We start from the raw sequence: 21,275 nt of genomic DNA on the forward strand, positions 1-21,275 counted from the left end.
GCCCCATGTGCCCCATCCGGCCCCAGGTTAAACACAATGAATGACTGGACTGCGCCCAGGTGAAATGGGATAAAGGACTGGACCGCGCTGGCGGGCGGTGACACCTGGCAGGGACGGCCCCAGCGGGATGCAGCTGGTGGAGCACTGGGGCTGGACCTGTTCTCCATCACCACAAGTCCTTAAATCAAACCTCGGTGCCTCCGCCAGAGAGGGGCTGCCTGATCTAAATCATCCCTTTCAGGCCTTAAAACCCCCTGACTCTATTAATTAACCACTAACGATGATCCGTCTCAGCCTTGTGCCTGCCAGTTTGCTATTTTTAACTCGGTATTTCCAACCTCAAGTGTTAAAAAAAATCATAAGTCAGGCCTGAAAAGAGTGGGTCTAAAGAAATTGCCTTTTTTTTTTTTGGCAAGCCTCTTTTCACCACCCCAGCCCATCGCCAGCAGCGACCGCAGAGCTCAGTGTGGACCCAGCTCCTGGCCGTCGGTGCTGGTGCTGCTCCCCGCTCCGGGCACGCAGACGGCCCCTATCAAAAAGCAAAGTTAGTATTTTCCCCCTCTCGTGGCAAACTTTAGAGCCTGCTGTACAAGCCTGGATTAATTAACAATTAATTCTGCTAATTATGCCGAAATACTCGTTCAACGGCGAGAATGAACACGGGCTCTGCAAAAAAGTTATTTCAGGGAAAAAAGCGCAGGTGGGGGGTGCCCAGCCCTCCCCTCCCAGCTCTGCTGGTTCAAGGGGTGGGAGTTGCGGCAGGGTTACTCAAAGATGCCACCCATGACCACCAAGTCCCGGCTCTGGTGGCCCGACACCGTCCCGGCACTGGGGAAACTGAGGCAGAGCCAAGCGAGCAGCCGGGGCGGCGGCAGCACCTGGGGAGACGCCGGAGCATCCCAGCCCCAAGCGCCCACCTGCCAGGCTGCATCGCCTCCAATAATTAAGTACTATCAACAATTGCATATTAATTAATTTAATATCCATTATTATTCATTAACGTGGTAATTAAATCCTGCCCATAATTAACACACCACCCAGCAGAGCGGTCTGGCGTCGCAGCGCCGGCGCACGGTGCCAGTGTTGGCCACCCCGGCCGGTGGCTCCCGGGGCACAGATCCCAGCGGGGGGGACACGGCACGGCTCAGCCTGAAGCGCCGCGGCGTCGGGAGGGAAAATCATTTCTCAAAAGGAAGGCCCCAACATGACATTTATTTTGATTTTTATTATAAAAAAATACAGAATCCAAACGGGGCGGTGATCCAGTTACCATCAGCACGACGTCGAGGATGGAAGCAGCGCGTCTATGGACGAAGCCAGGCGGGACGGAGGCCAACACGCAGAACCGGCGCCAGCAACGGGTCGCTCCCGAGGGCCAGCCCGGCCACGGCGAAGCACCCCAGCCCTCACCGCCGCCGCGCCACTCTCCCCCAGCGGCTGCACACAATATAGATATTTATATATAATCTATATATATATAAAACAGACCCAAGGCCAGGTTTTGCTGGCGCCACTCCCCCAGGAGCCGGCGCCGCGGCGGTGGGCGGGTGCTGCGGGCTCCTCACCAGATTGTGGTGGGTGCTCAGCCCCCGGCTGGCTGGGTGCCCTCCCTCCCCCCTGGATAAACACGGTGCTTTCGCTCACCTTGGAGAAACCACGACCTGATCTGGACACACGGGGACGGGACGGCAGGGAATGTGATTTTTTTTTTTTTTTTTTATTGTTTTTTGGTTTTTTTGTATTTTTTGGATGGTTGAGATGAGCTTATTGCGAGATTTCAGCTTCCTAGTCTAAAAAATAAAAATAAAATAAAAATAAAATAAACCCTTCCATAAAATTCATTCTCAACAATACATAAAAAAAACCGCTCACAGTATAGCGCTGTATGTACAGGACGGAGCCCCCGCCGCCGGAAGGGTCTGGGGTGCCTGCACGAGGGGCTTCGGCCGGGTCCGAGCCCATTGCCGTCATCCCCCGGGACCACCGAGCCCCTGGGCACAGGGAGGGGCTCTGCGGGACGGGCGTGGGAACCCCCCCGGGTGGGACAGCCCCAGATTTAAGGCGAGGAGGGGTCGGGCCCCGGGGTGACCCCTCCTTGGGGACCTGGCAGCCCCGGGGTCAGGGCCCAACCGCGGATCGGGGGCTTTGGTGGGTTTTTCTTAATGCAAAGGAGGACAAGGAAAAAATCCTAAGCCCGGCCCCAGGGACATCGGCAGCAGCCGGGGGACGAAGTGGGGACCATGGGGAGCGCCATGATGGTCCCCTACGCAGCCACTGGCCCCCAAGGCGTCGAGCGGGATGCAGTGCAGAGCACGAGGCTGCGGAGGAGGAAAACCTGCCCCACGGGCAGCACCGGGGCCGGCACGCTCCTCCTGCCTGGCTCCAGCCGAAGGCCCTCGGAGCAACCCCAGCTGCTGGGCGAGCCCGGCCAGCCGGCTCCCAGCGCCCGGCGCCGCTCCATGGGCCAGCCAGGCATCTCCGGCGCTCCTGGGGCCAAACTGGGTATCCCTGCGCCAGCCGGCCATCCCCGGTGCTCCCAGCGCCAGTTGGGCATCCCCAGCGCTCCCCTCGGGTTCATCCAGTTTGCTGCCCGCAGACCCACGCCGGCATCCACTGGGCACAGCGGTGACATCCATGGCACAAGCGATGGGGACAGGGTCACCCCACCGGGCGCTCAGCGGAGGCTCGAGTCCATCCGGGCCCCCCGTCCCGGCGCCTCTGTGGCAGGGGGGTGGCAGGGGAAGCGCAGCAGTGCCGGCATGGCGACGTCCTGCCGCCGGAGCGATGGCCGGGCTGGGAAGGAGTCTGGTACAACGGAGCTGTCGGCACCATCACTGGCGTCCGTCTCTCCCGGCGCTGCCTGCAGTCGGGCGAAGGCAGGGTGCTGCGGCCGCCCCGGCGAGGGGCTCAGCGTGAGGGGGCTGCGCCCAGCCCTGCGCTGGGCAGTCTGACACAGGGAAAGCCTGGACTGAAACAACCCGACAAATAAAAATAAAAATCTTTTTTCTTAAAAAAAAAAAAAAAACCCAAACAACGAGGACTCTATATTTGGTCTAGAAATGTAAAAAGCGACATCTGACGGGGCGGGCCGGAGCCCAGCGAGCTGCAGCGCAGGACGTGTGCAGCCAGGATCCGTCCCGCGGGGCGGCCCTTCGCCCTTCCCGGTGCGACGCCTTGGTGCGGTGGCGTTGCGAGGATGGGGACGTCACGCGGCGGCAGGATCCGGGCGAGCTTCTCGCCGGTAGCACCAACTCTCTGCGCCAGTGACCTCCCCGGGCGCTGTCCCGCTGCCGCAGGAGCCGCAGCTTGAAGGCGATTCAGGGTGACCAGGATCTGTCCCCGGGCTGCTCCCGCCCCATGGAGCCGCACCCCAGCACGTCGGCGCTGGCGCTACGAGGTCAGGAGCGTCCAGACGACCGGCACCACCACGAGCACGGCATGCGGGACCCTGAGGCTGCAGCAGGAGTTGTTGCTGGTGAAAATGGGCTCCGGGGACTCGTAGAGGGAATCGTCTGCGGAAGGGGAAAAAAGAGAGGAAGGTGTGAGCCGGCGGCAGAGCCGTGAGGGACGGCCACGCTCCGGGGCGGATCCTGCCCTGGCACAAGGGGCTGATGCTCGGCACCTTGGGGTCCGGACGCTGCCAAGGCAGCAGCTCCCACGGCGAGGAGCTGGGTACCGATCCCCATCCCAAACCCCAGCACCGTCTCAAGGTTAATGGGATGTAAAAAAAAAAATATAAAGGACTCGGGGAAACTCCCAGTTTCCTCGAAGGTGCTGCCGGACCTGAAGCACTGATGCGCGGCTCTGACAGCCCCGTGCTGTGGAGTGGGCAGCGTGGGGATGATGGGGGGCTGCGGGTGCCCTTGGGGGCTGGAGGGTGGGCAACAGCACGGGGTGCTCCGGTTCCTGCCCCCTAGATGGGATTAGGCAGCGTTGCGTTGCACCCTGGCCCCTGCTAAACCCCCCGGCCAGCCCCTGGGCCAGAGGCGGGTGCCACCGTGCGAGGGGGATGAGGGGCGGCAGGGATGGACCGGCCTGCACGGGACAGCTGCACCCGCTCGCCAACAGCCTGGCAGTCCCGCGGCCAAGCCCCGGCCGGTGGCAGCCCAGAGCGCGCGGGCGAAGACATGAAACCATGGCTAAAGCTGTTAACACGCTCGTGCTCGTTACTGGATTAAGAATTTTTATGGACCCGCAGTCAGAAAAAACAGAGCACGGCGTGGTCTGGGGATGCTCCATCCTCCCACGCGCCTGATCCCCTCGTCCCTGTCCTGGAGGGTCCCTGGGTGGGATCACCCGAGACCGGGGTCCCCTGAGAAGGTTTCACAGCCTTGCCCTGGGGCCAGACCCGACGGGGGGGTGCCCAGCCCAGGACGGCCCCCAGGGAGCCCCCGCGCAGCACAAAGGCAGCCCTTCCTCTCCGCGAGGCATCGGCGCAAAAGAATCCTGATATTATTAAAATACTGAAAAATATCAGGAGATATTTTTTCCCCTATTATGCCCTAGTCCTGAACAAAACAGAATGATTTTTTACAGACGGTTTCATTATATTGGGTTTTATTTTAAAGCCATGCAAATAAAAAAAAAGAAAGACATCCTTTTAAATGGTGACATTTCGCAGGCACTCAGCCCTTCCCCAGGGAGAGCTGCTGCCATTTGCTAATTACACGTTAACAGGAGAAGAAAATTATTAATTTGTTTTTTTAAATGGCTGAGTTATTTGATTCTGAAAAGTAGCCACTGCGCAGAGATTACGACTATTTTTTTTTTCCCCCACTATCTGACACTCGGCAGCAAACAGCCACCGCGCAGACGTTGCCGGGACGGCTCTGGCAGGGCTGCGGGCACCGTCCCCGTCAGGGTGCTCCCGGGGAGACCTGGGCCACCCCGAACCCCCTCCCCGGTCCCCGCCGAGGACGCGGAGCCCCCTGCCCCGGCTCACTTACTCGTTGGCCGAACATAAACCTTCAGCTTCAGGCAGGGCTTGTCCACTGTGTTCGGGCGGGACGCGGCTGCAGAGAGCAAAGGGGAGGGAAGGCAGCGGGTTGGAGGGGGCAGCGGCTGGGCCCCCGCCACAGGGCCAGAGTAGAGCCCGGCTTGGGGCAGGGAACCCCTGCACCCGCTCCCAGCACCCACCTGTCCCCGGGAGAGCCCCCCCGGGCCGCATCCTGCGGGGAGGCGGGAGGAAGGGGCACAGCGACCGAGCCACCCCCCCAGCACCCCCAGCACAGCAGAGCCCTCATCTGCTCCCCAGCCCTATTTATAGTGGGAGGGAGACCAGCCCCACCCCAGTGACCCCAGTAAAGGGACCTGAATGGTCCCAGCACAGCTGGAGCTTCCCTCTGGGGCTGCGGGAGCGCAGGCAGGGCCGCCGGCTCTCCCCGACCAGGAAAACGAGGATAAAGGCACAGAATGAAAATAATACTCATTGGGAGAGAGAAAGGGAGTAATTGCAATAATTATCTTGGTGAAAGTCTCCTCTCGATGTGAGAAAATGGGATTTTTATATATATGTTTTTAAAGGAATTTAATTTTCTTTTCTCTTTTTTGTTGAATTAAAGAAGGGGAGGGAGCATTATTCGCAATAAAGTTTAATTTCAGCTGGAAGAAGGGAGAGCGGGGACGCTGCTCGCAGGAGAGCCGGCAGCAAGGCGCCAGCCCTGCCCGGGCCCGCGCGGTCCCCTCTGGCGGCACCCGGCCCCCCCTGTCCCCTCCCCGCTGGCGCTTAGGCGTGCGCCCCAGCACCCACCCGCGATGGGGGCTGTGCACCCCCTGCCCCCTCGACCAGCCCCTGCACCGGGGTCTGCCCCTCGCCCGTGCCGCCGGCACTGCCACGGGAACGGGCACAGCCGTGCTGCCAGGGACGCTGCAGAGCCTCCAGGATTGGGGGTTTTTTTTTAATCCTTCTCTTTTCTTTTCCTCCCTGGCGCTACACCCCAGGCGGGGAAGGAGAAGGTCACGTGAGCTGCGCCCAATGCCTGTTGTGCCATGCCAAGCCGTGCCGCGTCATGCCAAGCCGTGCCATGCCATGTCAAGCTACGCTGTGCCACGCCGTGCCAAGTCAAGCCATGCCAAGCAATGCCAAGCCATGTCGTGCCACACCAAGCCGTGCCAAGTCAAACCATGCCAAGCCATGCCAAGTCATGCTATGCCATGCCAAGCCGTGCCGTGCCACGCTGTGGGCATTCTGCAGCAGCTCCATCCGCCGGCTCCATCCCCAGGGCCAGCCTGTGCCCTTGACCTGGCACAGGAAGCACGAGCGCGTCCCCGTGCCTGCGAGGTTAATGGCATTCCAATTTGTGAGCTCGAGGAGGAGGTAATTTCTTTTCTTTCATGTCTGCTAAATACGGTTCCTCAAAGAGGCATAATTTCTAATGTTCCGCATGACATGAATTCTAACCGGTTTAGCAATGATCAGCTTCACCATTTACTTCTGTGTAATCTCTCTCTAACGACATTAAAAATAAAAAAAATAAAAAAAAATAAAATGGGGCGGAGGGGGGAAGAGAGAGTTGTAGATGCAGTTATTTCATGAGTGACATTTTACACGGGAAGAGGGAGAGGGGAGAAAAAATGGTAATTTAATATAGATAAAAGGAACAAATTAAGTGGGCTGAAAACAGATGCTTTAGGAAAAAGGGGGAGAAATATAAGGAAGATAAGCGTGCCGGCTGGCTCCTGCCCGAGAAGAGAGGCGTCCCTGTCTCCCTCTGACACCGTCAAGTGCTTGGGGGTCACACTTTGTCATTTATTTTTTTTTTTTTTCCCTTTATTGATTGCCAGGCTCCCAGTGCCTGATCGAGCCCCATTAGCTTTTTTTTTCCATGGCTCCAGCGGGCTCCTGAGGAAGCCGGTCTGGCTCCTCTCCCCGTCCTTTGCCCTGGCTCCTCCGGAGGCAAAAATTCAACGGGGGCTGTGGGGGCAGGTCCTGATCCGCTGCTCCCCGGGGACCCGATCCTGCAATCAGCGCCCGGGTGCCCGCAGAAGTTTCCTGTGGAGGGGGTCAGCCAGCTTGGGCTTCTGTTGGGCGAGAATGGGGAGCGCAATGCCAGGAGAGCGCAGGAATCCACGGGAGAGCATGGGAATCCATGGGAGAGCATGGGAATACGTGGAAGAGCATGGGAATCCACGGGAGCACGCAGGAGCACGTGGGGCCACTGCCTGGGGCTGGCAGGGCTGCGCCCCAGCTCCGTCGCTGGTGCCCGCCTGGGCTCCCACAGGGATGAGACCAGTGTCCCCACAATCCCGGGAAATCGCAGGTACTCTCGTGGCCACCTCACGCCTGCAGCCGGGACTCAGCCCCAGCGCAGGCCTTCGGCTCCCAGTGTGCACCAGTCAGCATCTCTGCCTCGAGGTGGAGACGCCGGCGCTGCCAGCACAAGGCCATGGCTGGGTTTGGGTGCTTGGCGGTGTTTTGGGTCACCAAGGCAAACCAAGTCATTGCTCAGCGTCCGGGTCCAGTCCGCATCGCGGGGCGACACGGGGGACACGCTCGCCAGCCCCCTCCCCACCATCCCCACGGCACCCCCGACTCACAGATGTAGTAGTACTCGTGGCCGGGCCTGAACTCGAAGCCCAGCGAGAAGGGGGTGAAGAGCTGGAACTTCTCCGAAAACTTGAGGGGCCCGTTGGCGGAGTCGGGCCGGTTGCACTCCCAGCGCTTGAAGCCCCGCTGCCGGTGGTCGCAGGACGCGTGCCCATCGTAGTTGACCATGTAGAGGATGTAGCGCTCCATCTGCTCGGGCAGCGGCTCCTCGTAGTGCGGGCAGTAGATGTCCAGGTAGTCGTTGATGCTCACCTCCACCGTGTAGTCCCCGCGCTGGAACCTGCAGGGAACAAAGCCGGCGTTTCACCAAACGTTTCACCAAATCCTGCCGTGGGGATGCCGGCGGACCCGGGCACGCCAACACCGCGGTTTGACCACGACCCAGCACCGGATCCTCCAGATCGCTCTCCTCTCCCCATCGCCCCCCTCCCAGGCATGCCAGCCCCCTGCCCACCCCAGCACTCCCATTAACCCACCAGATTAACCCAGAGCCTTTGTTTTACACCTGATAAACCAGCACCACTTGGTAGTAAATCACACAAAAAAAATCATTATTCAGGGCGATACTGTCAAAGCGTTGGCATGGCTGCAGCTGTGCACTGCAATCCCAGTGTAATTTGTGTTTCTGGCACTGATTATCTGAGAGATTAAGGGATTAGTGGTGCTGGAGAACGCCACGGCACACGCCAGCAGCTCCTGCCCGGCAGCCCCCCGCCCGCCCGCCTCCTCGGGGCGACCCCTGTGACCCCCCCACCCCCAAACTGCACCCTGTGGCAGGACGGTGCAGACCCTGAGGAGCAGCTCTGCGTGCACCCCTGCAGCTCGGCTCCAGGGCGGTCAGCGGCCAGAGGGGTCAGCGTGGCCCTGGGTGGGATGGGATGGTGGCCTTGGCCCCCCCGGCCACCCCAAGCAGCGTCTTGGGTCTCCCCGGCACCCCCGCCGTGTCCGTCTGAGACTCTGGCAGCTGTGAGCAGGGCTGAGGCCGGCTCAAACTCATCACACAGCATGCAGCCCTGCATCCTCAGGACGGCCGAGGAACGCAGGGCAGGCGGGGACGGCAGAGGAACGCCAGCAGCGGTGGAGGGTGACCCAAAAAGCACCCAGCACCCCAAAAACGGAAGGGGGAACCGAGGACGGGACGGGGGGGGCGCGGGGCTGGTCCTCCAGCCTCGCAGCAGCTGAGCGGCAGCGTCCAGCCCCCATCCAGCTCGTTACCTGCTTCATAAGCACTCTGATCACACAGGGAAATGCGCTAATTAAGGAGAAGGGTTTTTCTCTCTCTCCTCTCTCCTTTCCCGAGTCAGTTGTGCCAACCCTGCCCCTGGCAAGGTAACATTTTAAAATGTAAAATTAATACAAAGGGCCAGGATTTACTGGGAAACAATTTTCAAACGCATACAAAACAATAAAAAAATGTAAAAAACCTCCCACTCTTCTCTCTGCCTTTTACTTTAAAAAATTATTTATTTTAATGATTGTTATTAAAGCCCAGGCAAAGGCGATTGTAACGGAAGGGTCCATGCTTACCAGGGGAATAACAATAACAACTGTATTTTTTTAGAAAAAAAAAAATCAACTAACTCCAAGGGCTTTCTCTGGACTGACAAATTGCTGAATTAAAGCTGATTAGCTGTGATAAATGGCACAGACGGAGACGGGCGCTGGCGGGGGCTGCCGGGAGGGGTCGCTCCCCAGCGGGTGCTGAGGAGCCGTGGGGACCCCCGGCTTGGTGCACCCCAGCCTGCGGTGAGTGCAGGGCTCTTCCCAGCCCCACGGAGCGCAGGAGAGACCCCCGTGCCCAGCTGCTACCCCTGCCCATGCCCCTCGGCATCCCCGTCCCGTGACTTTGTCTCAGCTCTGTCCTGGCTTTTCCTCGCTGGTGAATCTTTATTTATGTCTCCCTTTCCCCGTGCTGATTCACCCTTTCCTATAAATATTACATTCCTGCCTGATCAAATATTCCCTTCCGGCAGCTCTGTCGAACGCTGCGGCACGCGTGACCCGCGCGCCCAAAGCGCCCGCTCGGCGGGAGCGTGGCCGTGCCACGGCACCAGGCGAAGCCCAGTGCAAGCGGCTCCACCGAGGAGGGAAGGGGCTGATTCGGAGGCGGCTCGGGGACAGGGGTGCGGGGTCAGGGGTCTGTGGCATCGTGCCGGGCACCCCACGGCTGGGCAGAGCGCCCGGCACAGGGACGGTGGCTCTGTCCTTGTTGGGTCCCATCCTGGGCACCGGCCATCCGGAGTTGCTACCAACCTCCGCTCAGCGCGGGACCAGAGTTGCCAGCACCCCATCCCGGCCGTCTTCGGCGCCATCGGGCCAATAACCGCACCGACAGCCCGCAGCTGGGGGTTACTGGGACACGTCCGCTTAATGGCGTGCCCCAGCGTTCACACCGAGCCCCCCGTCCCCCCGGCGGTAATCGCTCGCAGCCAACTCCGGCCGAGCAGCCAGCACCGGATCCAGCGCGCAGCACCCCGAAAGCTGCCCCCAAGCAGCGTCCCCCCGTGCAGAGAGCCGGGGGCACAGGGCGCACCTTGGCGCGGAGCCGTCGAGCGCGCGGGGAGAGTCTGGTGCCGGCGGCCAGACGCGCTCAGATAACCGAATTTGTTCACGGAGGCGCGTGGCGGAGGCTCACGCAGAGCCAGCCCCGCACGCCCGCACGGAGCCGTCTGTTAATTTGTTATCGTTTAAGTCATTCAGTTTGCAAAATGTCAACAGCATTTTAAAAACCCGCCACCTGGAAAGCACGCTGTCGCCCCGTGTAATACCCGCAGCAGGGCTGCCAGGTCGCACTAATTAAAATGAGAGCAATTTCAACTGCCTGAACGAGGCACATCGCTAATTCGTCTGCCTCAAAACAGAAAAAATAAAACACGGCGCAGGGAAGGGCGAGCGGCCGGGGCCCAGCCGGGCGCCATGCCCCTCTCCTGCTCCCCAGTTTCACGGGAGTCGCGGCTTTGCCAACAGCAGAGACCCGTGCCCAGCACGCCGCGCTCCAGCCTGGCACGCCTTGCTCCGTGCAGGGTGCGCGCCGCTTGGACCCCCCCTGCGCCGCCGTCTCAGAGTCTCCCCGTCCCCATGGGTGCCAGCCGAGGGCGAGTGCGACAAGGAGGCCCAGCCGCCCTCCAGGCCCCAAGGGACTGGGACGGCGGCCACCAGGAAATGCGGTAAGCAAGAGAAGAGGCGCCCGTTCAGCACACCGACAAACGCCAATTCACATTTTCAAGCCAAATGAAAAGCTCAGCTTTGAGCAAATCCCCGTTTCTCTTACTCCAACTGGAAACCCGCCGCCCAAACTTACTCCAAACACGGGAACGGTGCCGGGGCGGCAGCAGCAGCCGGGCGATTCTCCATCCAGTAGCTGCGGGGTAACCACCGTCCCCTTGGCGAAGCAGAAACCATGGGTGTGTTTCGGAGGACGTGCCGGCGGCACCCTGGGGCTCACCACAACTGACCGGGGGCTGACAGCGGCGTCCGCCACGCCGTGCCACTGCAAGCTGCACGAGTCCAGCACGGAGCAGCCCCTCGGCACGGGATGGCTTTGCCAGGGGAGGCTGGGGGGCTCCCCTCGCTCCCCGGCCGGCCCCTGCCCCATGCCAGAGTGCTCTGCGGGGATGGGGTGGTTTTGCCCATGAGGCTGGCCGCAGCTTCGGCCTCCTTGTCTTCACGCACTGCGATGCATGGAAAAATAAAAGAGGAGGGTGCTGAGCCGCAGGGGGCTGGTGGGGTGCGTGGGGGTCACCCCAGTATTGGGCACAGGGTAGTCCCATCCCCTCCAGGACAGACGTTGGGTCGATGGCCAGGGTGACGCACACCACAGGATGGGCTGGTGGCGTGGGATGGGGTTGACGCCGTCACCAGGGCCAACGCCGCGGTCCACCACGGTCGCTGGAGCCCTGCCGGCGGGCACGGAGCTTGCCCGTTGCCAAAGGGGTTAACGCGGGAGCTTTGTTTTTCGTGACAGAGACGGATGGAGCAGCCTCCCCGCGTCACCCCAGCGGGATGTTACACTTGACAATCCAGTACTCGCAGCTTTCAGCTCTGTCAGCTACCATTAAGGCTGGGATCCCGGCTAATTGGGTGCTTCATTAGGGGCATTCGTTACTGTTAGCGGTGCCTGACAGCCGGGCCGGGGCAGGGCAGGGGACGAGGACAGGCAGGCGGCTCGGTGGGCTCGCTCACCCCGTGGGCCCCTTCGCTGCCGTCCATGCACGGGGACTCCGGCAGCGGCACCGTGGGAATCCCCCAGGAATGATCCACGGCAGCACCACAGAGCAGCAGCCGACCGTGCCACGCACCCACCTCCCAGCACCCTGGGGTCCCGGAGCTGCTGCCGGCCGTTCCACTCTCCCCCGGCTCCATCTTGGTTTGCGTTTAATCGGTAACTTTCCTGGCGCCGTCACGCGCCTGGCCCTTCGCAGGACAAGAGCAGGAATCCGTTGGAGTGAAATCGCCTGGAATAAAATCTCGGAGCCCATCAAGCGGCCGCAGTGGCACCCAAACCCTGCCCGTGCCCATGCCAGAGCCTGATGGCTTCCCAAGTTTTCACCTCTTGGATATTCGCCGTGGAGGGGAAAAACCCTTCCGAGAGCCCGTCCCGCAAACCCACGCGCCAGAGCCATCTGAGACCCCAGCCCCCGTGGGACAGAGCAACTGGCAGAGCAAACCCTGCCCGCACCCAAACCCCCGCGGCTCTCCCAGCCCTGGGCGTGGGTGTCGCGAGACCCCAACCCGCACCCCAGACCCCCCAGCCACAGCCAGTGCCTCAGTTTACCCCTGGGTAGCAATAGCATCCCCCCTGCCAAAACTCCCAAACAAGGCCACCGACCCAGCACGGGAACAAAGCGTACTTCTCTCGGTCTTGCTATACCCAGCCAGCGTCCCAAGGGTTAAATAATTCAGATTTTTCTTTCCTGAACAGCTTGAAAAGAGATATGATTGCGCTTGCTGAAATATGGGGTGGGGGGAGATATTATGGATGGAAAAGAGCTATTTAAGCTGAAGAACAGTGTTGGCACATAAACAAATGGATATAAACTGGCCATGAATAAATTGAGGCTGGAAATTAGGAGGTTTGTAACCGTCGGGGGAGTGAGGGGCTGGAAGGGCCTTGTGGTGGCGGGGGCAGCAAGGTGAGGAGGGGGTTTGGGTCTGGGTGCTGCCGGTACTGGGGTCCCGGGCGCGGGGGTCCCTCAGCTCCAAGGGCACCCGTCCTGGCAGGAGTCAGGCACCAAGATACTTAAAATCTCCCTGACGCTTTCATCTCCTGAAATCTCCTTCATTCAAATAGTCACAGCGTGATCAGGAGTAATAAGCCTATTACAGAGCAAAATAAAACACAGCAGCCCACCCCCCCCAAACCAGCCCCCAACCTCGCCCGCCGCCCTCTCACTGTCTTTTAAATGCAACCTGATGAAAATTCAGTTGCGCGGCAGCCAACGCCAGCCCCCCGCCAGCCTCTGCCGTGGTCCCCCCGCCTCGGGAAATAGGCACAAAGCAGCTCCCGGGCGCTGGGGGGGTGGCGGAGAATGGCCCCCGCAAGAGGAGGCGTCCGCCTGATTCCTTTCAGCTGCGTTCCGGTTTTTTTCTCCATTAATCCTGTTGCTCGCCTGGTTCTTGGCATGTCCGTAGCCGGCAATGGACTTCACGCCGGGAACGTTTAAGCTGGTTTTCCCATCTGTTTCTCTTTCTCCTTGGACAGCCGGCCCTGCCGCGGCGCGGAACGCCGTCCCGCGGGATGCTGAAGGCAGCGCCGGGCACAAGCGGCAGGAGCCAGACGGGGTCGTCGGGGGACTTTGGCCATGTGTTGGTCACGGCGTCCTGGAGGCAGATTCATTTTCCTGCTCCAGGGCCATCGCAGTGCTCGGGGCAAAAGAGGCAAAAGCCACTTGTGGGGTCCAGGAGGGGATGGAATTGGAGCCAGATGCACCTGGACACGGGGGTCCACCCGGTGTTGGTCCAGAGGGGTCGGGCGTTCCCCTCACCCCATCCCACCACCCACCAGCGCCGGGGTTTATTTTAACCATGTTGGTAAAATGTTCTGCACGGCTGGAGAGCGAGCGCAGCCACCCCAGCGGTGGCACCAGCACCCACTGCTTCCCAAACCTCCGCCAGGCTGCACCGGAGCATCCCGGCATCCCAACCCGGCCAAGCCCCAGCGCTCGCAGGAGCGAGGTGATGCTCAGGGTCACGGCAGGAGCTGCCCCGTCCTTGGCCTCGCCTCCCCCAGCCCCGCAGAACAGAGGCGGCGATGAGTCCCGCTCCCAGCGGGGCCACGCAGCGCCACGCGCGCTCCGGCAACGTCCCCAGCGCCGCGGTGGCGGGACAGAGCAGGGAAGCGCGTCTGGGGCTGCGGCTCACGGTACGGCTGTAATGCGGTCCTGAGGGACCCGCCGTACACACACCACCTAAATTATTTAATTTCTCCAAACTGCTGCACCTTTATAAATCATTAAAAGCTCCTTTTGATCTGTGTTAATGAGGTTTCCTGAGTGCGGTGGTTGGAAACGCACTTCGCTGCCAGATAGCGAATCAGCTAATTAAAAAAATAAAGAAGCAAGCGGGAGCATGAGTGGGAGCGTGGCAGGGCGGGCGGAGGGACGGGCACCTGCACGAGGGCTCCCCATGACCCGGGCGGGTGGTGACGGGCGGACGGGGCCGGTTTAGGGATGCCTGCTCCGTTTTTCCCCTTTTCCTTCCCTCGGGAAGCGAGCCACACTCAGCTCGTGTCACCTGTCCCCACCTCGCCATGCGCCCTGACGGGCAAGCAGCCAGCCTGGGAAAGGTGGTGTCAAGCAGAATTCCGGCAGGAACAAACCGAAAGGCAGAGACGGTGTTGGAGGGATTATATTTACTTTAGAATTTCCCAAATGTTTGAGCCACATGCCCACTGGCTGCTGCTCCGCTGGGCCAGCCCGGCTGCGGGTGCCACCCCGGGGGCTCAGCACCCATCGCCTGCTGTCCCCCTTTTTTTCCCTGAGCATAAACCACGAGCTCTCAAGCAGGGGAGCCCCGGGAACGAGCCAGTCCCAGCTGCAACCGCGTCACCTGGAAGTGCCGGTGCTGGCCAAAACACGGGCAGGACAGGGGTTGTTGGTCTCCTGATCATTGTCGCAGGGTGTGCGGGAGCTCCCTGAACCCCCAGGATCAGGGCAGGTGTGGAGAGAGGGATGTGGGGACCATTTCGGTTAGGGACAGCGGGTGCCGTCCTGGCGCGTGCTGCGCCGACGCAGAGGCCGAGAGCCCGAGGTCGCCCTTTTGCTTCAGCAATGAGCCGCCAACCTGGCTGCTGCTCCAGGAAACAGTCCCTGCTCTTCGGGGAGTGGCGGGACTGGGTGAGCCCCCTGAGGCCGCCGGCGGGAGCTGGGGCTCCACGTCCGGCGGGAGCTAACAGGTCAGGCGGCGAGATACCGGCGGAGCGGGTGTCAGCGTCACGTCGCCAGCCCTGACAGCTTTAATATCAATATTTATCTCAACTACAAAACTCCGAGCCTAGCTACATATTCAGCAGCTCGATTATAGTTATCTGGAATGACGGTGACGGCTCCCACGGACGGGAGGTTAGTTTGGGCTTAATGCCGTTTGACAGTCTCAGCGCAGCCAAGCTGGCAGCGGGGATGGGGACGGGGACAGGGATTGCGACAGGGATGGGGACGGGGACACAGAGCACCGCCTGTCCCTGTCACCCGAACCAGAGTGACCAAACCACACCAAGAGCCAGCAGTGGGACATGCAACCAGCTTAGGAAGGGGTGAGCACCGAGGGTCTCCCAGCGAGCCCCCTCGGCACCTGGCAGCTCCCAGCACAGGGCTGCCCGATGCCGCCTGCTCCGATGCGCCCTCGCAAGCCTCTCCCGACACCCTCGCCTCCTGAGTCACCGAGGCCGGCCCGGCGTGCCCCGGCTCAGCTTCGGCATCAACATCCCTGAGTCATCGCCAGCGGCATCCCGTGCAGCCCACGGGGAGATCACGCTCTGGCATTGGGAAATCGCTAACAGATTCATCGTTAGTTTTTTTTTCTACCTGGCATCCCAAGGATACACACCCTGGCAGGGAAGGGCCCTGAGAACCAGGCCTCTGTGTTACTTTTTTCATCCTTAAAAACCTAGCAACTATGGGCTGTGAGCCTCTGCACCAGGCGCTGGGTTGCAGCGCCAAGCGGCGGTTTCACCGAGCGGCGGTTTCACCGAGCGGCGGTTTCACGGCACAGGTGGTTTCACGGCACAGCCAGATCCCCGGCAGGCACCATGCCCTCAGCGCCAGGGCTGGCTCTGCTACAAACCCCAAACTTGCTCCTTCTAAAACCTGCTTTTTTTTCCAGCATTCTGGGGGTGCTGCAGAGGCCACTGGCTTGCCCATGTCAGCATCACGCGGTTACGGTGAGCTGGAGCATGCAAGGGGAGGACAAGCCAGCACACGTAGCTTCCCGGGTGCACTGGGGAGGGCAGGGCATTGTGCGTAACGTATCCAAATTCCCATGCGGAACCACCACCTGTGAGCGTTTTCCCCAGCCCAGGCAACCCTTGAGCCAATGTGGGCTGGCACCAGCGACGCTGACGGTCAAGGACCAGCACTGGTCCAGCCGGGACTGGGAAGCAGCAGCCTCGTTGGCTGGTTCCGCCCAGCCCTCCTGAGGCTCACGCTTTCATTTAACAGTATTTCCCTTTCCTTTCTTCTAACGTAAACGACAGAGAAACCCATGGTGGCGATCAGACACGGGAGAGCAGAGGTAACCTCGTCCCAGCTCGGCCGCACTCCCACAGGAGACAACGGCTCCCGTTACCTGGGGCAACGGCGGGGAAATTATGGCTGGCATCTAAATTGCCATCATTATGCTCCAGAGCCAACACTCCCCATTTACGCTTTATTGTCATCTTCTGCTTTAGGGAGATGCTGAGATATTACAGGACCGGGTGATAGAGCGGGATGAGATGGGATGCACGACGAGATAGACACGGAGATAAATGGGTACACCCGGAGCTATTATTCCAGCCTGTTTGCAGATCTGGAAAAAAAGCTGCAGTCCCTGCTCCCCCAGGCTACGCGGAAGCTTTATAACAGAGAAGAAAACAAAATTTGTTTAAATGCAAGCACCAGCCTGCCAAACTGGCGGTGCTCGGCAGCAAAGTGCCGGCACCACGTCCCGCACCGTTCTCTGGGCACGGGGCACATCGGAGAGGTTTCCCACCAAACTGGCACTGAAAACACAGCCCAAGCAGCCGCGGCCTCCCTCCTGCCTGTGGCAGAGCCTACGCGGTGCCAGGTGCGTCCCGTCGCCATTCGGTGAGGAAGCACCCAGCCACCCTCACCTCCCAGACGCTCTCCAGACGACGTGCTTCTCTCACGAGATGTGCCCTCAACCACCCCAGGTAATCTGGAGGCAGGATCACGCCAGCCGGCTGTGGGCGCACCAGGCAAGCGACGTGGATGGAACAACTCTTCTCACGGGCTTTCATCTACAAATGGATCCTCACCGGCACTGGGCTGGGGCTGGCACCCCACTGCGGGGTCACCTCCAAGGGAACTCGTGGGGACCTCGAAGCAAAACCGCTCTCGATACTTGAAAGACCAAATTTATCCCCTCCCACGCTTCTTGCAAAGTTGGGCAAAGAAGCAGAAAAGCCAAACCTGGGCATCGTTCCTCCCCCTGCACTGCAGGGGGACCAGGGCGTAACAGGGCCGGGGGGGCAGAGTAAGGCAGAGCTGCTAGAAAAAGTGGAGGGGAAAGAAACTTCATCTTTCAAGTATTTTCAAGGAGAAAAAAAAAAAAAAAGAAAAGAAAAGGAAAAAAAAGAGAAAAGAAAAGAAAAGAAAAGAAAAGAAAAGAAAAGAAAAGAAAAGAAAAGAAAAGAAAAGAAAAGAAAAGAAAAGAAAAGAAAAGAAAAGAAAAGAAAAGAAAAGAAAAGAAAAGAAAAGAAAAGAAAAGAAAAGAAAAGAAAAGAAAAGAAAAAAGCAAAGGAGTTCAAAAAATGAGAAGCTTTTCAGGAAAGAGCCAGAGCTGCTTCGCCTCCCCAGCCCCGCGCCGTGCACAGGAACGGGAACCTGCCGTAGGTTTTGCTCTCTGCCTCCTGAGACCCCTTCCCGCCCAAATGCCTCGTTACAGGGTTTTCCTCGGGCTCACAGTGTTACTCACTTCCCCAGATAAAACCCGCCGGTGTCCATGGGAAATACGTATTTTTGGCACGCGAACACTCCATTTTCCGTGTGCCTGAGCCTGTCCTGGGGGAGAAACCCGCTCCCCGGACAGGTGAAGCCGGTCATCACAGCAGCAGCCCCTTTTTGGGGGTGCCCTACCCTCGTCCCCCAACCCAAGCTCCCTGGAACCACACCAGCTGCTGCAATTCACACCGCTCACCCCTCATTAACATGGATGCTCGTTAGCCCAGCGCTGAGACTAATCAATATTGCCATTAACGGACTATCCTGAATTAATGCATTTTAACCCGGCAGGCCTTGCGATATCGGTCATTTTTCCACTTAACCTGGCAGGAGGAGTTTTTCCCTTTGCCGGTGCCGGGTGAGGGTGGCAGTGGCTCAGAGAGGGACGTGGGGACAGTTTATCCCGACCAGACCCATCCCCCGAGGTGCCGCCGAAGGGGAGCAGGACCCCTGTCCAGGATGGGACGGCTGCTTGGGACAGCTGGAGGCCATGGCACTGGGGGCCCTTCTCCCCCTGCTGCCAAAGGCAGTGCTTCGCCGCCAGACTTGGCTCTGCCGCCAGATTTGGCTTCGCCGCCAGCTTTGGCTTCACAGCCAGCTTTTGGCCAGCCTGCGTTTGCCGGATGCTTCCAAACCTCGGGGAGCACCATCACCGCAAGGGCAGGGCAGCCTCTGCCCCACGGCCCTGGGGCTGGGGACCCCCACGAGGGCTCTGTGGCCGCTGCCCCAGCACGGGGACCCCCAGGTCCCCAACCCTCCAGTGCCACCACCGCCCTGCGGCCTGCTCTGCCCGTCCCCGCTGCCGCAGGTGACGGAGCCCAGGCCCCGCCAGCGCGGCCCCTTCCCCCAGGCACCCCAGAGCCACCCTCCCCTGCCGCTCCTGCCTGCCTCGCAGCGCCTCTGGCTAAACAGAGATCAGAAATGTTAGATCTTTCCTAACATCTCCTGCCAGCACTGTCAGTGGCCCTCTCCAGAGTACCAGGGCCCTCTGTTATGTAAACACAGCACATTTTCTGTCAAAGATTAAAAAAAAAAAAGGCTCATTTGCACATAAAAGCAGCCTCTGCACTAGTTACGGGCACTGTGGCATGTAAGGAAGGCTGTAGGTTAAACTCAATAATAAAGCGGGGTGCACAGAGGTCCCCACTCCAGCTCCCCCTCCTGCAGCCCTGCCCCAGCTGTGCCCAGCCGGACCCTGTGGCCACCGAGCGACGCTGGCCATCATCCCCCATCAGGGACCAGCAAGGCACCAACATCCCGAGGGGCGAGACGTGGCCCAAAGGCCCTGCCACACTGCACTGGGACCCCCACACCGCATTGGGACCCCCACCCTGACCTCCCCGCCCTGACACTCCTCCGGGCCCACCTCATGCCAGCCGCTTGCTTGCAGCACCCCTAGACCCCACCGGGTTGGCAACCCAGCACCATCCCTTTCTTCTCCACTTGGCATCCCGGGGGGCGCGCTGCCCCACATCCCTTCCCCCAGGCTTTTGGGAGCAGCGCGCGGGGGCTGACCACCACCCTCGTGCCCCAGCGCAGCTCAACCAGCAGCACCAGCGGGCATTGCCGCAGGAGCCGCTCCCGGCTGGCCAAGGCACAAGGAGCCGCTCGCCTCTTCAATCGTGAACACACTGACATCTCTTCCTGCCAGCCCTTGGCGCAGAGGCGAAGCGCTGCCCACTCCACTCTCTCCGGCGGGACGGCACTGGGGGTTCTCCCACCGTGGCTGCTCCTCGCCCTCCCCGGGGAGCGCCCGTGCCGGCCCGGCTCCAGGGATGGCGGCAGACAGCCGTACACTCAGCCAAGGTCTGCACAAATTTAATCAGATCAGAAATTCATTGTCGGAGAGACGACGGCTGGAAAGTGTAACAGTAATTGCATTAGTGCCGGCAGCCCCGCGGCCTCGGCTCGCCACGCTGGTCCCGGGCACGGCGATGCCGGGGCAGGGGGCTCGCTGGGAGTCCCAGGGGGAAGCAGGCAGGGAGAAGGGAGGGTCCTGGAGGGAGGCAGGGAGCTGGGGAGAGGGCCAGGGAAGGGTGAGTGGAGCTCTGCAAAAGCAGATGGCTCAGGAGAGGGCAAAGCTGGCGGCAGAAGGTGTTTACGGCAGTGGCTGACAGCAAAGGTGAGAGGGGCAGCGGGCTCCGGCAGCAACGAGAGGCCGCCCGCGCTCTCCAGATCACAGCCTGCTGTGGTCCAGCGTGCCCGCACTCACGCGTACCCTGCCCCACACATGTCCACCCACGCGCGCCTGACCCAGGATGTGTGCACGCCTTGTCCTGCACACACCCGGCCCGACGCGGATGCACCCGCAGCCTCCGTTCACGTCTCCGCAGCCGTGCAGGTGCTCCCGCAGCCATCGGGCCCGACGCGACACGTCGCTCCCAGCTGGGCACCAGACACATGCCAGCCCGTGCACGAGACCACGCGTGCTCATACGTGCTCCGGCTGCTCACGCTGAGTGCCCTAATTAACATGTCTGGCGAAGCGGGCGGGCACTGATAACGGGCACGGGACGGGAGCCGCTGGGGGTTATCTACCGGAGGCAGCCGGGGCCCCCCGCCGCCCGCGCCGGCTCCGCGCCGCAGCCCGCCGGGACAGGCGGATCAAGGCGCCAGTTTGGGGGTCTCCTGCAGGGGGACGGGGTAAACAGCCCCCATGGCTGACCTCATTAGCACTGCCGAGCCCCAGCACTCGTTAGGGCCGGCCCTGGCACGCTGTGGGCAGAGCCTGAGGTTGCAGCGTCCCCAGCACCGTGCCGGCCTCTCATCCCATGTGCCATCACCTCCCCACCGTCCCGCCGTCCCGTCGCAGGGACGAGGGACAGCCCTTTTGCAGGGCGCCCACCCTGCCAGCCCCACCACAGGGAGATGGGGTTCTTGGGTCTCTGAGCCGAACCAGCTGCTGTCTCGGCGTTCCCCGGAGCCGCTTCTGTGGCCTCATCCCAGAGCCACGGCTGGGGCTCGGCACAAGCCTGCTGTGACACCAGTGCCCCCCGTGCATCAATTTCCCTGTCCCAGAGCTGCAGCATCCCGCACAGCGCGGGTCCAGCAACACCAGCAACAAACACCTTGCTTTGTCTAAGACACACGAATTAACACGGAGAAACAGGTATTATTGCATTATTTCGGTTGTCGGCCACGTTATTTTCCAGCAGCCCCTGCGGTCGCAGGGGCTGAGGGGGGCAGCGGGGCTCACGAGTGACTCTTTAACCTTGCAACACTTTAATTCACAGGAAATTTCACGCGAGCGGCGGGAGCGATTTCTGAGCGCATTTGCCAACGAGTGCGGCCGTGGTAATTTGATCGGCAGGAGCTGGGGAGAGCGTCGGCCCCACAATCACTGCAAAAACGCCGACGAGGTGGAAATTGGCCGCCCGATGCGCCGCCAGCAGCCAGCAGGACGCTGCGGCGGGGCCAGGCGATGCTCAGGGGTGGGCAGACAGACACGGCTCGGAAGGACGGATGCAGCGGGCACAACCGTGGCACAGGGCAGGGAGCTGCCCGCTCGTCCCCCCAGCCCTGTGGCCCCAGCCCCACACCACCCCAGTGTCCCCGGGGTGACACCAGGCGGGA

At 60.8% G+C, this 21,275-nt stretch overlaps 1 protein-coding gene across 1 annotated transcript in view; it reads right to left on the reverse strand.

Annotated features, from left to right (window-relative positions):
• Positions 1 to 1,192: 1,192 nt before the first annotated feature.
• EFNA2 (ephrin A2) overlaps positions 1,193 to 21,275 on the reverse strand; it is a 43,664-nt gene continuing 23,581 nt past the window's right edge. Inside the window, exons 2-4 of the mRNA XM_086767339.1 lie at positions 7,537 to 7,826; positions 4,947 to 5,012; positions 1,193 to 3,512 (exon numbers count right to left, since the gene is read on the reverse strand). Coding sequence (XP_086623465.1) covers positions 3,391 to 3,512; positions 4,947 to 5,012; positions 7,537 to 7,826 — 478 coding nt within the window. The 3' untranslated portion in view covers positions 1,193 to 3,390. The remainder of the gene's footprint in view (positions 3,513 to 4,946; positions 5,013 to 7,536; positions 7,827 to 21,275) is intronic.

Source organism: Chlamydotis macqueenii, chromosome 26, assembly GCF_036417535.1.
Source record: "Chlamydotis macqueenii isolate bChlMac1 chromosome 26, bChlMac1.mat, whole genome shotgun sequence".
In the NCBI taxonomy this organism is placed as follows: Eukaryota; Metazoa; Chordata; class Aves; order Otidiformes; family Otididae; genus Chlamydotis; species Chlamydotis macqueenii.